Genomic DNA, 18,785 nt, shown 5'->3' with positions numbered 1-18,785 from the left:
TGCCCCTTCCCATCTCTGCTTAGTTTCATTTGTCAACTTTTTTAAACTTGGTTTTATGCAAATCACTACAATTATACATAAAATTTACGTTGTAGAGTTGAAGGGATGGAACGAAACTTGGTCAAGATTCTTGCTTCTATTCTTCGTAGGCACACCGTTAAAATTATAATACATGATTGAATAACTTGTAAATCACGCTAAGCAAGCACGCACCCAGAAATGTATTTTGGGAGAGGGTCCAAAGTTTTTTATTTTCTTGGGCTGGTAGTTGAAGAGGCGAGGAATAGTAGAAGACACTATGTTTGTGTAGTATTATTTCACACTCTAGAAAGCGATAAGGAAGTCTCAAATACTTCCACCTATATTCTCAGGAAAGATGATAGGACTAAATAATTGCTTTTGTAAGACAAGAAAGAATGCTTATGAAGTGTAAGAACAAATATTCAGGCTACACCAATCACTTCTCTGATAAATAAGTTAATTTTATTAATAGTTACGAAGTTTTTCCTGGTTTCAAAATAATGTTTAAAAAAAAACAATAGTAAACTAGCAAGAGGAATACCAATTTCCTAGTCACGATTAATTTAACTAACTTAACATTGAAGTTTTTACAAAAATTGAACACTAAAAATTCTAAATATTAGTCTTCGAGGTCCGTAGCTTTTAAATATTCTATACGAGTTTCTATTGGTACATTCTTGCATCGGTTTCTCTCTATAAACATTATCAGAAGGGCCTTCAAACAGTACTCTGATATCGTGCTCCGATTTTTGTCTTTACAAGGGAAAGGTTGGAAGATGTTCTTTCGGTACTCGTAGTTCACGGGATGGTAAAAAAAAAAAAAAAAAAAAAAAAAAAAAAAAAAAAAAAAAAAAATAATAATTGAAACTTCCTTTAGTGTTGGATAGAGAATGGCTGTTAATGCATCGTTAAGGCACGACGCTATCTGACGCACATTAAAAACCTTGAAAAGTAAATCTTAAAAATAAATCTTCCTTGCGAAGATTCGTCAGCGATGTCACCAGCTTCGATACTACGCAGACGCCACTTTCTTGATATTGTTTTACGAGGATGTTGGATAAATCAACACTTCTTAGAATGCTTGTAATATCTGAGAGCCTTAAGAGCCTGCCTCAGTTAAATTTTTTTCAGCATTCAAGGCAAGGTTTGGCAATTGGTTTTATAAACATTGGAAATGATTTTCCGTTTCCCTAACAGATGGCATCTCATTCGGACACCCACTGCTAGTCAGTCACCCCCCACCCCTCTCACCCTACTTCATTCAGATGGTTGCTAAAACGCTTGTGGGCGGAGAAAGGCAGAAGGTTGTTTGCTACCTGCTCTTTTTGTTAGCGCAACTTTTCCACGTCTTTTCTTCCCTTTCCTGGCTTTCTGTGCTTGCTCTTGTGTGTTTTTCTCTGATTGCTTTGCATTGTTCAATGGGACTGCTTTTGCATTTGTGGTGTTGGAACAAAATATTACTACCAGTGGCGTATTTACGATTTTGTTTCGGGAGGGGCTTTGCTAACTTTCGGGGGGGCCTTTGCCTGGAAATGTGAAAATTCTGCAAGATATTTCATTTACTTTACTATACTAAGTAAGATTTCGGGGGGGATTAAGCCCGTTAGCCACCCCCCTAAATACGCCACTGATTACTACTTATATATTTACTTATAGTTTTTTATTTATTTACTTATTCCACAATTTCTGGTAGGAATACAATATGCCTAATAATAATAATAATAATAATAATAATAATAATAATAATAAAGTTCAGTGTTGGCGCTAGGTCGCAATAGTTGGGCCAAGAGGGATGGTAAGAAAAATTTTGGAGAGGCGAGGCAATCACACTTCTTTTGCTATTATTATTATTATTTAATTCTGAGCTTCTACGAATCCAATTTATTTGTGACTGCACAGCTTTATGCTTGTGGGTAGCAAATGAACATCGGTAAGTTTCTCGATACACTTTAATGTAAGCACAAGACAGGAACATAAACTTACAGCAAATATTGAAATAATCATATCAGACAAATACAGTAAAGTGGATTGTAAATGTTAGAAGCACGTATGTCTACAGCCTACATGCTGTAAAAATGCACAGTACTTGAAACAATTTTATAAAGCCATGTAACAGTATAATGAAAGCAATTACATGTAAAGAAACATTAATGTCCACTACTGTGAGAGTTTTTCAGTTTTTATATAAGGTTCTGTTCACTGTAATGGCAAATATAAAAAGTTAAAGCTCACAACATATCTAAACAAAAGTCGAATGGATCTTAGGGCAACAAAATTCTTCAGCTGTACAACAGCGAATTCTTTTACAAGTTTTTGCAAAGTCAGAACTTTAAAAATTCGTCTTCAATTGAAAGAAAAGCAAGTAAATTTAGCTGAATATCATCAATCGTGTTTCTCAAATATGACTTCAGGATTCTTAGACAAGAGAGCAAGGAAACATGGAAATACTCAATGGTTAACCATACTCAGGAGAGCTTAGTTAATTATGGATCAAACCAAGGGTGCTGATTTCTCTGTAAATTTTGGGGGGCCCATTCAGATGCAGAAGGTATATATGTAAGGATTTTAAGACAAATTGCATTCAAATTATGCCAAATATTGTATATTCATAAATACAATAGGGGGGCCCATATGAGCTTTGCCCCCCCCCAGGATCAGCGCCCTTGGATCAAACCTGCATTAAAGAATGCGTTAATGAACAAAGGTAGCTTCTATATCTATAAACATGTTAATGAACAACAAAGATTTCAATGTCATATAGATTTCAGTGACAAATTCTACAGCAGCAGTTCGTGACCATGAGTGCAGTGGTTATGCATAGAAAAAATGAGAGGGGAGCGAGAAAAATATTAGAGTGGTGGTCGTCCTTTCTCGCCCTGCTGTAGAACAGCCACTGACAAAGTCGTCCTTCTTGAGGGCATATTTCAAACATGAGAAATAGCACACAACCTATTACTGAATTTAATAAGGTGCAAATAATAGAACAATTTTCAGTTTTTCATTACTGTAAAAATAAACTTGTTTGTTTGTTGAGGAAGAATACAACGGGCGTATACCCAGTTATAGTATTCTATATAAGGTAAATTACATTTTAGTTTTTGTATCACTAGAAATCCTTAGGAAAATATAATCAATCCATATTGTCAGTAGCACCAACAAAATTTAAACACAATATAATACACATAATATACTAAACGTAATATAATATACTAAACACAAAAGAAATGTATCACAATATAAAGCAGGGGCCGCGGTGGCTCAGTGGTAGACCGTGTGCGTGGGTTACCTCGGGGTTCTCCCGTTTCCTCCTACTTTCTTCATTCCACCATTTCATTTATTTCTCATCATCACCGTCTCCTTTAGCCTAGCCGGCATAACCGTGGGACGTAAAACTAAAAAATTTCATTTCATTTTTCACAATATAAAGCCAAATTTAAAATTAACACAGCCAATCCAATTGTTAATATTATACAATGTAGAAACACAAAATAAATATACAAATATAGATACAAGAGTGATATTACAAATACAATAAAATTATTTATAATGTTTTTTTTGTGCCCTGCGTAAGCCTGTTTTTTTCCCCATCCTATGTTTATAAACTAGAACTTGCTATATAGGAATTTTGCTTGCTTTAAAATAATGTATTAGATTACTCTGAGAACTTCTTTGGCTTTGATTAAATGTGTTTATCTCGTTTTTCATTCCACATAATCTATTGTAGGAAAAGTACATTTTCCAAATGGGTAACTTTTTTAAAATCTCTGTTCGGGCTTTCATACGGTAGAAAAGGTCTTGGCTATTCATACGAATTCTAGTACCTGGTATCCGAAATTGGATTTCAGGGAGTAAGTCTATAATATCTACGCTGTTATGAATTAGTTTATAAGAAAGAGTGCGTCATGCTCAGAGTAAAAACATGAGAAATAGCATATAACCTAACACTATATATGATAAAGTACAAATGATAAATATAAAATGATTTTCAATATTGTAATTACCAACCCCACTAGTCTAGTGGCTAGCACGCGCACCTTTTGTGTAAAGCGTCTCGGGTTCGATTCCTGATGGGAAAACATATTGAAAGAGTGGTTCGGATTCCACTTTGAAATGTAGGCCGATGTCTCATATAGCTTCACTGCTGAAAAGGGACGCTAAACGATAACCAATCATTACTGGAATTACAATATAAACAATTATTGTATACATATACCCTAATAAATATAACACAAAGATGTAAATTATTCAATTATACAATGTTTGGCTAGACTCGCTACAATTATCACTCTTTATCCCATTTTTCTTTTCCTGTGCCTTATTGCGTTGTGCTTCCAAAATATATGGGGGATCACGGATGGGCAGAGATCGTCTGTGACGTGGGTCTACTAATTCTGGGAGAAGACAATTCATATAGAATTTCTCTAGATGTGGAAGCATGTGCTCTTCCCAAAATTTATCGTCCCGTGAAATTCTTTCAATTTTGAGACCCATTGGAGTCCAAACTGCATATAGGCAAAAATCACGTTTAGTAATATGCAGCTGGCCTTGAATTTGATAAAAGTGATTGTGATTTCTGTTAATACCCACTATTTTCCCTACTTTAACGTTCCACATTGTGACCTTTCGTTGAATTATAGCCTCATTGGGTGTCATTGAAACAGCAGACGAAGACATTTAATTTCAACAATTCCATTACTCCCAATGAGCCCATCAGGAGACGCTCCAAGGTATGGAATCTCTGAATCGATAAAAAGCCCACACTTTTCTATGGTGACGTTGCATTCTTCTTCAATTGCCTTTTGAGCTGTTGCTTCATTGACTCGCCCATACGCCATGGCCTCGCAATCAAATGTGGAGTATAGAAGAGTTCTGACGATAGATTGGCAGCTTGTTGTAGGTAGCACTTTACACACGCGACCGAAATTCGATGCTGTAAGTAACTTTCTTCTGTGCTCCATCCATTCACCACTGGTGCGCTGACCTATGGTTAGTCTTTCAAATAGTGCTCTTTCTTCTTCAGATCTGGAAAGAGTCTGAAGAAACACTTCCTTCTCAACTTCCAAACGATGGGGAGATAAATCTGGCCTTTGGGCCGTAATCTTTATCTTTCTTGCTACATGAACCCGGAAAAAGAGACTTCCTACATTTTTTCTTAGAACCCTGTTCTCGTTGCGCATCTATTTTTCTCTTCCTCCAGCTCACTTGCTTTTGCAATGTCTCCTGGACTGGATTCATACATATTTTTATGTAAATTGTAGAATGCCATACCTGTGTTGTGCCGAACAACAGCGCCAGCACATCTTCCGGCGTAAGAGCGACCGCCAGCAAAATTTATTCGTTTGCCCCCAATAAATTTAGCCACCGCAGCGTTATAATGTTCCACCCTGTTGCTGTCCACGTCATGAAGCAAACTTCTACTGTTTAAACTCAATAGCCTCACTGCCTCTCTCACTTTGTCCAATAGACCAGAAAGCTCCATTTCACGTACAATATTTACATCCGGTGTTCCGTCTTTGTATTTACAAAAGTAAGTGGCACAATTGAGATGACTACCAAAAATGTGGTCTGTGGCATTTATAATGTCTTTCCGTAAATTTTCTATTTTGTCATATAATGACAGGTTTGTCTTCTTGTGATATTGAACTGCCTTTACTACTGCAGTTCGAAACCGCAGTATGTTATCTCCTACCTTTTTCCTCATTGTGATGTTTCTGTTCTTTCTATCACTGTTTCTGGCAATGTCCCTTAATTTATTGCAGAAGTTGCGTAGCAAATGGTTACGACACTCAATTTTTTCAACTGTGATATTCTGGTAAGGTCGCGCATCTAATATTTTTTTGTATACGCTACTATCCCCATCCGCGATAAGCTTATTGTATCGGATGCCGTACATTTCCTCACTTTTGCTAAAGCCCTCCACTATTGCTGCAGCTTCCATCCCACTGGAGCTATGGTCCGAACTCCAATTCTTGAAGCACATATGGTCCTTTGGATCACAGCCTTGACTAGAAGCTCGAGTGCATGTGTAGCAATATTTGTTTTTTACTTGGATGTATAGAACCTTTCCAGTTTCGAATCCAACAATAGCACCCTGAAATGGAAATAAGTAAATATGATTGTTTCGTCAGTTTTATCATATGTTAGAGGGTGTCAATAAAATCAACTGACAAACTTCGGGAGGTAATTCCTCACATTAAAATAAGACAAGACCAATAGTAGTCGTCAGCTCAAGACCACTTAGGAACTAGTATGAACCCTATCTGAATATCCATGCGGTAAAGGCGCAACAAATTGCATAGAGGAAGTTGAGATACTTCAAAACGTCTCTTTGAAGTTAGAATATGTGTGTGCTTGCATAACTTCTGAAATTAATATTGGTTGTTACACGAAAGGGAAAAATTAAGTTAGTGATTTTCGGTTACGAATAGAAAAATGAAATGATTTCAAAATATCGTTCACATGAATATTGTCATTTATGCTTAATTAGTACTTAAAAGTGCCTCCTCGTACTCCAATTTCTTTTATACAATTCGTTGCGCAAGTACAGCAGGATTCTGAAACATGGATATTTGGATACGGCGCCTACTAGTTCCAGCGTGATGTCTTGACCCGACTACGATCAATTGCATAGTAATTGAGCTATGGGCCCATAAAGTTCATTTTCTCACGTTTTCGGCAGTCTATAGCTCCAAAACTATGGACTTTTGACTACGGGTTGATATATACTATTTTCTTATTTTGATGTAAGGAATCACCTCCCGAAATTTATCGGTAGAATTTTTTGACACCCTATTTCTAATAGATACTTACTTAGAATTCTATATTTTAGTATACCTTCAATAAATTTGCTGTCTACAATTTTCTTTCTTGTATATAAGGGTTCAATATTAAAACACCAAAATTCGTAATTATATTGTGTGTATGGTAATTAGAATTCATAACATAAGATTCCAATAAAGCATTTTTAACTGCCTTTATTTTTTTTCTGCGGATGTTTTATACCCGCATGCCATATGGCAGCTGCATATTCAAGTTTAGTTCTTACTAAACTTTTACATAATATAAGGGAAAGTCAATAATTATCCGCACAATACACAAGAAGATTTCAGCGCAATACACGAGGATAATGTTTTGCCACAGCGAGGTGTTTACCAGTGGTCAAACGAGCGTGAAGGATGAGGAAAGAGCGCGGGGCGAACAGCCACAACTGAGGTCAATATTGAATGCGGTCGTTTGACCACTTTTGAACTGTTCAATTCACTGGTGAACACTTCGCTATGGCAAAAAATTATCCCCGTATTGTGCTGAAAGTGTTTTATGAATTTCCACTTCTGGTATACCTTCAGACCACAAAAAACGGCCTACGGAACGCTGTTCTTTTGTGATGCAAACAGATAGTGACGCGGCCATATTTACGTTGTAATAGCGCAAAGTGGACTGATGTGATCAGAGATGGAGTGGGTCGGTGGGTCAACAGCATGTGACCCACTGTGACCCACCACCCACCGTGACCCACTGTGACCCACCACCCACCGTGACCCACTGCGACCCACCGACTCAGTATGATCTACCGACCCTCTCTGCTCACTGCATTGTAGACAGTATCTTCTGAAGACTGGTAAATTTGTCTCCGTTTTACTTTCAAGACCTTCATTTCCCTTTCTTTTCCACTTGTTTCTGTCTATTTACTTGAGGTGAGTATATCTAACCAAGTGAAAAAAGAACTTCAGGCACTTTTGGATATTGATATTTTTAATAGTAATAATAGCAATAGGACTTACACTACAACTTGGCTTTCGAGACCTGAGAGTTTTTAGAGCTAACTACTGGGAAAAATACATTTTTGAATCACTGTAATATATTAATTATTATATAAACAATTGAATGTAACTATGTGTGCCTGATCTTCACGGTCAAATTGCAAAGTCAAATGAAATTACTTTTGGTATATAGTTAGGTCTTAATCCAAGCTGGGAAGTTATATTGCTTTTATTATAATGCATAATATCCTAAGGAGATAGTGAGGATCCGAATTTTTGCGGGGAAAAAATGAATATCTCGTAAGCCGTTAAACTTATGGAGCTGAAATTCAGTGTATTAACTCTTTATTGAAAATAAACAGAATGTGTCCTAGCATTTTTTAAGTGTGTGTGGGGAGTGCACTTTCTATATATGGAAAATTGGTAGTGAGTTGGTTTCTAAAAATGATCGAAAACGATCGATGTTATTTAAGAGGAAAAAATCAGAAAAAAAAAACAGTGCTTGGCTTCATATATCCATTGCTTTCTGCTATAATAATTTCTGAAGCTTATGTTTATTATATGGAGCGCTTACAGCACAGGGCAATCAACCCATAAAGTTGTGAGAAAAATACACATAAAATTTGTACTGTAAGCTTAATTACACGGAAATTTGAAGTTTGGATTGTACGCATAATTGTATGGAAAATTTTACTTTTTTTCCCTTTGCGTTGGTCTACTTACTTTGATTTGGAACTTTGAAATTTCATCCTTTTTTCCACTGAAAAGTATTGATAGTTCAACAAGGAAATAATTATACTATGATAATTTAATTGAAATACGTCGTAATTTGGCCCGTAACAAACAGCAGTGTGGTAATTGAAGGGGAAGAAGAAGCGAAATTCCCATTCACCTCTGAACACTTTCCAGGAACCTCGTTCCCTTTCGCTTTCTAGACGGGGGAGGGAACTTGCTAATGGTATCAAACCTTCATGTGTAATTACAAAAATTAAATTTATAAACAAATAAGAAATCATCAGTTTATCAGGCTTTAATTGATAATTTATTCACAAGATTCCCTATCAAAGGTGTGGTAGATGAAGCTTCTGTTCTACATGGGTCGACATTGCTAAATGACATGGTCGATATGGAAAAGATGTATGGTAATAGAGAGATGATACTTCCTGCTGAGTATTTCAAACCTGACCAAGAAAAATCATTATCAGACTTAAGTCTAACAAGTAGATTGTCGATAAGAAGTTGCAGAAATCGGGTAGAAGTATTATCAACTTCCACGACACAGTGCAAACGGGGATTTCCCGTTATGAATTTACAGATGACTGATATTAGAAATAGACTAAGTGCTCATTGTCTAACTTGTTGCTAATCAATGTTAATGGCCCACCGCTAGACAAGCTCAAAGTAGGCGAGCTAGTTATTTCTTGTCTGAAGGATGGACATCATTCCGCTGCGGATGATTTACCGCCAAAAAGTCACCAACAGGAAATAAATCCGATTTCAGATTTGTTTTAAGGTGGAAAATTACGAGTTACGGAAAATGTATACTTGTATTACTAGTGGCTTATTTGTGTTATTCAACTTTGTACCTAATTTTTAGTAAGCCTCTTCTTTGCTTTAGGTAAACTACTTTGAATAAATATTCATAATAATTGCAATTATGCATATTTGTAACTTAAATTTAACGTGGTGTTTTAGTGATTACACAAATTACAATTATGAGCATACTTTATGGAAATGCTCTCACACAGGGTACCCGAGCACCTTTATACGCTATGAAAAACTGATTTTTCAAGTCTTTTGTGAGAAAAATACTGTGAACTGAGAAACCATAACCTCTTCCATATTGTACAGGGGTATTTTCCTGCGAATAGAAGTTTCTTGTGGAATGCGTTCAGAAATTAACACTTGCAAGAATACTCTCTTAGTACAAGTATATTTTAGGCACACACTAATTTCTCCCCACTTCGAACTGTTTCAATTTAATCACTGACAAACACTTTACCATTTTATATCGTAAAGGTCAGATCCACCGTTATTCTAACAGAGTGGTGCTTGAGCGATTGACTAGAAATTCAAACTCCGATTAGTGACAATTTCACAGTCTTGTTTTATTACAAGTGCAAACTCTTTAGTCAGTACAGAAGAGGCCGTGGATCGTGTTCAGAGCATAATGTTCATTTTACTTCGACCTCACTCACCCTCGCCCTCGCAGTAGCAGTTGGCCCTCGCCCTCGCGAATGGAATTGTCCATCGCCCTCGCGCGCCCTCACCCTCGCTGTCGAAACTTGTCCTCGCCCTCGCCGTCGAAGCTTGTCCTCGCCCTCGCGGCCAAATTTTGTCCTCGCCCTCGCGCATCCTCACCCTCGCCATCGAAGCTTGTCCTCGTCCTCGCGCACCCTCGCCGCCGAAACTTGTCCTCGCCCTCGCGCACCCTCGCCCTCGCCATCGAAGCTTGTCCTCGCACTCGCGCACCCTCACCCTCGCTGTCGAAGCTTCTCCTCGCCCTCGCACACCCTCGCCCTTTTTGTCGAAGCTTTTTCTCGCCCTCGGACACCCTCACCCTCGCCATCGAACCTTGTCTTCGCCCTCGCGATAGGAGTTGTCCATTATCCTCGCTCGCCCTCGCCTTCGTGCTCAAAACTTTTCCTCGCCCTCGCGCACCCTTGCCCTCAATGATATGAGGGCGAGGGTAATTGAGGGTGAGGAGGCCTCGAGAGGGCCTCCTTCGTGAGGATCAGAGCATCAATTATTCAACCTATTTGTTGAATTATTTCCTTATCGTCAGTGGCGGATCCAGGGGGGGCGATCGCTTCCCCCCAGAAGAGGAAACTTCTTTATTTTATATATACAAATAAAACGCATCCCAGAGTTTGGAGCTCTTAAAAGTAGCTCTAAGTAGCAATATTACAACCCACCACCCCCACCAGAAGTCCGTCCTGGATCCGCCCTTGCTTAACATACGTCCTAAAGAAAGGAAACTAAACACATCATCGTATAACTTACTGTGGAACACCTAAAATGGAACAACTGTTACAATGGAGATCTCGGTCGATAGTGACGTTTACATCATTTATCAACAGTATCCAATGACTTTACTTCAAAATGTTGCTTGAACTACGATGCAAGCATAAGTATTCAGTCACACAAGGGCGGCTCTCATGAGGGTGAGGGTGAACTCAAGGTTTGATGAGTGGCGGTAGAGTGACTGCCGCGGACTATCTGTCAGAATTTGACAGTCAACACGTTGGCCATCCCTGATGTATGTAGCGTAACTGAGGAATTTGAACAAATTCAAAGAGAAAGATCTAAAGAGCTTAATTTTGAAACTCCGTCAGCAAACAAATAAAATACTTCAGAACACTATTGTTGAATTATCACTCGGAAATATATACCCACTCTAACCTATAACATGAATGACTTCATTGATTTGAATGTGATTCTAAGTTAATTGGTATTTTAAAATATAAACTGAAATGTGTCAATGTGCTTGTAAGGTTAAATTCGATTCTCAAATATTGTTAATATTCACCACTAATAGAGATACATTTGTCCTACCTTAACAATGTTAAAATTTTTAATTTTTTTTCAATAATTGCCATAAATATGAAACTTTGTCTTAAGAAACAATTTGTGCACTTTATCACTTTGGTCTTGGTTCATTTTTGGCAGCTATCATTGTTGGAAAGTTTATTTTCAGTAATTCCCACAATTATGAAATGATATCTTTCAAACGTTGTCTCAAGGATTCCTTACACTACAAATACGTAAAGGCAAATGAAAAATGAAATCTTTAGTTTAAGATCCCACGATTATGCAAGCTAAATGCTAAAGGAGACAGAAGTGAATGATGAAAGAAATAGTTGAATGAGAATGTGGTAGGAAACTGGAGAATCCCCAGAAAACCCACGAACACGATGTCCTCCACCACGAACTTACTTGGACGGGAATCGAACATGCGACCCTTCGAACAAAGGTAATTTCTCTATCGCTGAGCCACCGTTCCTCCCTAAATGGCACGCTCAGAGCTTAGCGCCTCCAGGGGCCTTGGAAAGATTATCGAGCCTAAAATGATTTAGCACTGACTTTTATAAATCCACCAATTCAACAATTAATAATGTCGTGCAAACTTTAATACGTGCAAACTTTAAGATTGTAGTAATGAAAGAAAAGATGAAATCTTTAGTTTAGCGCCCCAGAGTTATGTAACTGCTAAAGGAGATGGATGAAATTGCAAGTGAATGATGATGAAAGAAATGGTGGAACGGGAAAGTAAGAGAACAAACCTTTATTTTCTTTAGCACAAATAATTAAATGTGTAGATTAATTGATTTCCAGAAATTTTATTATAATTAGCAATTAAAAACTGAAAGGGCGACCACAAACTTTTCTTGCCCAGGACCTCGCAACAATTTGTTACACGCTGCCATATATCATTAAAACAGGAGTAGAGTGACTGAATTATTTTGCTCTGTGGTTGAAAAGTAATAATGCAAAACAGACAATTATTGACTTGAAGAGAGAGTATAGTTTAAAAATTCTGACTGGGGAATAAAATCTTCATTTTTACGTCCTACGATTATCGCAGTCTTGTAGCCAACCTGGAACGAAAGAGATTCAGCCCACTGAAGATTCTTTGCGAATATCATTTCAATGTGAATTTCGAACAAAGATCTAAGCTTACCTTCATGCTTACGTTACGTCAAACAACTAACATATAAGGTGGAAATTATTCAACTTTTTTCATAAGATGTAATCCAGCTGACTAATTAAAATTTTTTAAGCTTTATATGTTATATGTTGATTGATTAAATGTTGCACCTGATAATATGTAGTCGTTACTGCTTGTTACATAGTATTAGCGTGTGTAATGGTTGTATGGGGGAGAGGAGTATTTAAACGCTAATATTCTAAAGTGAAATATTTACATAAAAATTAGGATAATTAAACATTTTCAATAACTCCCTCTTAGATTTCGACTCTGGTTATAGGTCGATTACCGGTGATTACTGAAAGTTAATGATATTGAAATATACAAAGGAAGTTAGTATAGTGTCTAGCAAGCATGTCTGCTTTGCAGCAAGTCTCAGGTTCGATTCCCTTGAGTGAAGTTTGAACGCATTATGGTGGTTCGGATCCTACCATAAACTATAGATTCACGTACTATTTAGCATCGGTATCGGTGATGAATCACTATTGTATCGATTTTCATTGTTTCTGCTTTTATAATCTACGTGGGTAGAGCTATCATTTAGTTACAAAATAAATAATATGTTTTTTCTTGTCCTTAAATAGAAATATCTGACACGTTAATATTGAAATTTTGTTAAAAGAGCTGCTTTAACAAAATAAATTTAATAAGTTCCACAAGACATAAGTTGTTTATGCAGCCGAAATTTGCAGCTGTTGACTGATTGCCGTTTAGCGTCCTCTTTCGTCGGCGAGGCTATATGAGAAGTGGACCTATAGGTTTAACGCGGAATTCGATCCACTGTCGTTCAATGTTCTCCCACTCGGAATTGTCCCCAGGACCCTATGCACCAAAGGTTCGCGTGCAAGCCAGTGAGATAGGGTTTGTATGTTGTGTTGTTCAATGATTTTTATTAGGAATAAAATACGTTACAGGATGATATACTGATTGTAAATATTGTAGTGCAAGTATTGAACGATTGTGTGGTAAAAGGAGAAATATAAATTTGGACAAATTAAAAAAAAGGCCTGAAAAAAACTGTAGGATATATGAAACATATAAAACTTAGGAAAAGCCACTTCAGCAAAACGAGCAGGATTTTGTTGTGGGTAAACAGTTTAATCATATTATTATTAATTTCGCACAAATGTGCCACACATCATAGCATGGGCGGCGATTATGGGGGCAAAGGGAGACAGTTACCCCCCCCCCCCACTCTTTTGAAATGACCCATTAATGTCGCTGTATAGTTTCATTTGGAAATATAAAGTTTTTGTATGTATTAAGGTTCATAGAATGAAAATGGTGCCATAAAATATTTGCCGTTCCGTGAGTACGTATTAGTTGTCTTCCCGTGCGGTTAAGAAAGCGACAGGAGTTGCGTTTTAATTGTCACGGAAAATGGCTCAAAAATTAACCTATCCGAGTGTACTTTCATATTCATTTCTTCTTACAAGGGCTCGATATGGTTGGGCTGTCACAAAACTATGAAAAGTTAAAAATTCAGATTAATTGTAACAATTTTATCAGTGGTGGACATTGGAGGAGGATGTATGCTATTAATCAGCCCATTTCATGGGCATCCAAACTCACGAGCCCAACGCTCGCTAGCTCGGCATTCACGCTCAACCGTTCTTGGGTTCAATAATTAAGCGCTACCCCGAGCGCCAATGAAATAAGTCAGCGCGAGTCCAACTGAGGGAAGTGAGCCCGAGCACGATTCCCAAAGGAATAAATGAGCGAGAGCCCAGTTGAAAAAAATGAGCCCGAGTCCGAGAGAGTCCAGAGCAAAATGGCCATCTATGAACCAAAGTCATTCCATCAAGTCTTTTTCCATCTGATCTACTGCATTCTGATGGTTCTCTCATTGATTGTGTTTGTTCAGATATCAGCGCTCTTGTCATTTACTGCTGAATGACGTGAGTGACTGTCTGTCTGTCTACCAACACTCTTTAAACATGACAGTGTAGTAGACACTTCTTATCTAAAACTCTCCAGCACAGGGAGGGCAACAATGAGGCACACTTACTTCTTAATGTAGCGCTATTTCTACCCGGAAACTTTCATGGGAAAAATCAAATATTATTCTTATTTGCATTATCATTTTTAATAATTATGTACGTACACACGAGAAATTGTCTATTGCAATTAATTGAAAGGAAAAATACGATTAATGTATAACCTTGCTATGCCACTAACTTTTCATCTAGGGAACATGGCAGATGATATTTTAAATTTTGCCTCTCTCCAAAAGAGGTCAAACAGCAAACTCCAAAACAGTTGCTTTTAAGGAAGCTTGTCCTCCTCCCTCGCGTGCCCTCGTTCTCCTGAAGGAAGTTGTCTCTAGCCATCGTGCACCCTCGCTCCCGCAGTAACACTTGCCCTCACCCTCGTTCACCCTTGCCCTCTTCGTCGAAGCTTGTCCTCGCCCTCGCGCATCCTCACCCTCGCTGCCGAACCTTGTCCTCGCCCTCGCGCACCCTCGCCCTCTTCGTCGAAGCTTTTCCTCGCCCTCGCGCACCCTCACCCTCGCCATCAAAGCTTGTCCTCGCCCTCGCGCACCCTCACCCTCGCCATCGAAGCTTGTCCTCGCCCTCGCGCACCCTCGCTCTCGCGGCCAAAACTTGTCCTCGCCCTCGCGCACCCTCACCCTCGTCATCGAAGCTTGTCCTCGCCCTCGCGTCACTGTGGGCGAGGGAACTTGAGGGTGAGGATGCCCTCGAGAGGGCCACCCTCGCGAGGGTGAACATCTCTGGTTCAGAGTTGATGACGATGGATTTTGGTGAGTCAGAGTAGGTCAAAGTGGATGAGAGTGGTTCGTGGTGGGTCACGGTGGGTCACCGTGGGTGGTGGGTCACAGTGGGTCACGGTGGGTGGTGGGTCATGGTGAGTCGTGGGTCAGTGGGTCACGGTGGGTGGTGGGTCAGTGGGTCGTGGGTCAAGTTTTCATTGACCCACGCCAACTCTGGATGTGATAACGCTGCAACCTACCACATGCGAAGATAACGGTACGACGTGCCGGCTGGTGAGCTCACAAAGCCGTAGAGCCAAACTAAAGACAATTAAAGCAAAATTCAGGATAATTATTGACTTACCCTAGTAATATGACTTTGCACTAGCGATTTCAGACCATTGATTACAAACAAAATAATAATAATTTCCTGTATCCTGAACCAAATGTGTATGTGGATATTAAAGTATTAGTATAAAACATGGATAATTTACGACACTATAATAATAATAATATTTGAATAAAAATTATTCTAATGACCTATCATTGGTATAATAAAATTTTAACATCTGAACCACGTGCACCAAATCAAAGTGCGAAGCTTATTTTCAGACATTGTTTTTCTATAACTTAATGTATTTATTTCCTTACTCCCACAAATACAAAGACCGTCCAAAATTTATAGAAGGGATTCCAAAACGAAAGGTGTCGATCTGTGCGGATTTTTATCTTCTTTTTTTCTCGAGAGCAAGCGAGAGAGAAAGTAAGGACTACAATACTACAGGAGAAGAGAATAATCCATAGTACTTACCACACCAGATAGAGAGCTGTAATTTGTTCTGTATGATCTCTTTTCCCAGCTTCCATCAGCAACAACAGTTACAAGCGGTGTTCCGTCAGTATCCACGTTGTTTTTCTCTCTTGCTATCTTCGCTTCTTCGTCTGCAGCCTGTTTCATTTGTTCTATGGATGTATTTACCCACGAGTCACAAACAGTGTCATGGTATTTCTTAAATGTATTTGGAGACATACATGGAATATTCATTGATGATAACATTTCATCTAATTGTGCATATCCACCACCCGTTGAGATTGTTCCTGCCACGGCGGTGGACGTGATATTTCCACTTGTTTGACACAACACACAAACAAACAAAATAGAATTCTACGAAGTAATCTTTTATTGATCTCAAATATAAAATATAAGTACATTTTAAATGCCTAACAATAAAAAAGTAGAAAAATATATTCTTCTATATTAGCCCAATAAAACCTACATATAAATCTGTCATGGATATCCTCCAACATCCGTTAATTACGATGCTGAATGTTAACGATACATATATAGTAAAACTCTATAGTATGCATGTACTACACATCACATTTGCAACCAAAAAGTCAAATACAAAGCATACAGGAACAGTAACAATAACTGCTGTAAACATAAAACTTTTTAACATGAACAAAAGTCATGAAATTGCTCCCTTTATATACATGAACAACAGATTGAACTTAAATCTTCATAATCTCGAAATATGAAACCATTCATGTAATTTAAACAATTGTGGGAACATTTTTTTGAATCGTATAAAAATATAGTAAAATAATACTGTTAAGGCACTGACGAAGTATATAATTTAAATAACACAGCGATGTTATTGTATTTTTTTACACTTCAATATCAGTATATATATATATATATATATATATATATATATATATATATATATATATATATATAAGATAGATAGATATAAATTTTACGACCATGTCTTGTACGAATCAAACTATGTAGAAATCATCGTGATATACTTTCGTTCCTTGAAACATCCAAAGCTATTAAAAAAAAAAAAAAAAAAAAAAAAAGTGATTTTGAAGACTTACGAGCAATAAAACAATACGAATGATTGCTTTTGTATATTTATATATATATAGCCAACCTTAATGGTTTCACGAGACAATTTTAATAAGCGAAACAAAATCCAGGTTTTCGACGGTGCTTTCGTACACTACCTACGCGTACCCATATGAAAATGTGACAAATTCCAGGCAATGTTCTGTGCATGTACAGGTACATGTGACTTTAACAGGTACTATACAGGCGCCTGTAGCTGTAAAAAGCATGTTAGTTTCCCACTGACAGGTGAATCTACCTGTGGCTATAAACATGTGATACATGTGTAGATGGTGTTCAATGTTAGAAGTTCTCAAACATGCAATGAAAAGTATCTGTACATATAAAGGAGACATGTAATGTACATACACCAAGGTACATGCATAGTACAGGTCCATGTAATATACCTGGGACATACAAGAGCAATAGGTATGTTCAAAAAACATGATTCAAATTGATGGCATGTGCCTGTAATCTATCAGTCACATGCATGGGAAATGCTAGTTTTTCCTCTTAAGCCCATGTACTTAACATGTACATGTAAAACACATGCAAAGTACCTGCAGAACGATAGAAAAAATGCAATGTAAATTACATGTTTACATGCGTAAGTTAGGAGTGAAAAACATGGAATGTACAATACGTGTACATATAAATGAAAACAGGTAAGGGACATGCATCCACGGAAAATGAATGTCACAGGTGCATGTATTGTACCTGGCAGACGTAGATAAAGCGTACATGTACAGGGAATATAAGACAGGTAAATCACTATGTATCGGAAACTACATGCCACATGCATGGGAAATGCATTATTTCACCAGTATGCCCAGGTACTTACCATGTACATGTAAAACACATGCAAAATACCTGCAGAACGATAGAAAAAATGCAATGTAAATTACATGTTTACATGCGTAAGTTAGGAGTGAAAAACATGGAATGTACAATTCCTGTACATATAAATGAAAACAGGTAAGGAACATGCATCCACGGAAAATGAATGTCACAGGTGCATGTATTGTACCTGGCAGACGTAGATAAAGCGTACATGTACAGGGAATATAAGACAGGTAAATCACTATGTATCGGAAACTACATGCCACATGCATGGGAAATGCATTATTTCACCAGTATGCCCAGGTACTTACCATGTACATGTAAAACACATGCAAAGTACCTGCAGAACGATAGAAAAAATGCAATGTAAATTACATGTTTACATGCGTAAGTTAGGAGTGAAAAACATGGAATGTACAATTCCTGTACATATAAATGAAAACAGGTAAGGAACATGCATCCACGGAAAATGAATGTCACAGGTGCATGTATTGTACCTGGCAGACGTAGATAAAGCGTACATGTACAGGGAATATAAGACAGGTAAATCACTATGTATCGGAAACTACATGCCACATGCATGGGAAATGCATTATTTCACCAGTATGCCCAGGTACTTACCATGTACATGTAAAACACCTGGAAAGTACATGCAGATGGATAAAAGGATACGATAATGTATTTGACACTAACATCGGTAATTTTCGCTTATTTCTACGTGTCTCGGTGACCCGCTTGGTGACTCTCGGCAGTAGCGTACGCAGGAATTTATTTCGGGAGGAGTCCAAACTCAATATGAGAGTATTTTATATTAAAATTTCTAAAGTTGCCCCTAAAATTAGGCTAAATTTA

The 18,785-nt window shown here is 37.8% G+C and overlaps 1 protein-coding gene across 1 annotated transcript; it reads right to left on the bottom strand.

Moving 5' to 3' along the window:
* Positions 1-1,968: 1,968 nt before the first annotated feature.
* LOC145680964 (uncharacterized) lies at positions 1,969-18,582 on the bottom strand. The gene is made up of 2 exons (XM_081752178.1): positions 16,011-18,582; positions 1,969-6,112 (listed from the first exon to the last, which is right to left on the bottom strand). The coding sequence occupies exons 1-2, from the start codon at positions 16,254-16,256 to the stop codon at positions 5,174-5,176; spliced, it is 1,185 nt and encodes a 394-aa protein (XP_081608304.1). The 5' UTR covers positions 16,257-18,582; the 3' UTR covers positions 1,969-5,173.
* Positions 18,583-18,785: the final 203 nt, after the last annotated feature.

Source organism: Thermobia domestica, chromosome 3 (genome assembly GCF_964235325.1).
Source record: "Thermobia domestica chromosome 3, izTheDome1.hap1.1, whole genome shotgun sequence".
Classification (NCBI taxonomy): Eukaryota; Metazoa; Arthropoda; class Insecta; order Zygentoma; family Lepismatidae; genus Thermobia; species Thermobia domestica.
The sequence above is the reverse complement of the archived record's forward strand: the minus strand, read 5'-3'. Positions and strand labels throughout refer to the sequence as shown.

Excerpts from the sequence above, each read along its gene's own strand:
- LOC145680964 (XM_081752178.1), bottom strand. The coding sequence starts at position 16,256 with ATGTTATCATCAATGAATATTCCATGTATGTCTCCAAATACATTTAAG. Across the intron at positions 6,113-16,010 it reads ACAGCTCTCTATCTGGTGTG|GGTGCTATTGTTGGATTCGA; the intron begins GTAAGTACTATG and ends TTTCCATTTCAG.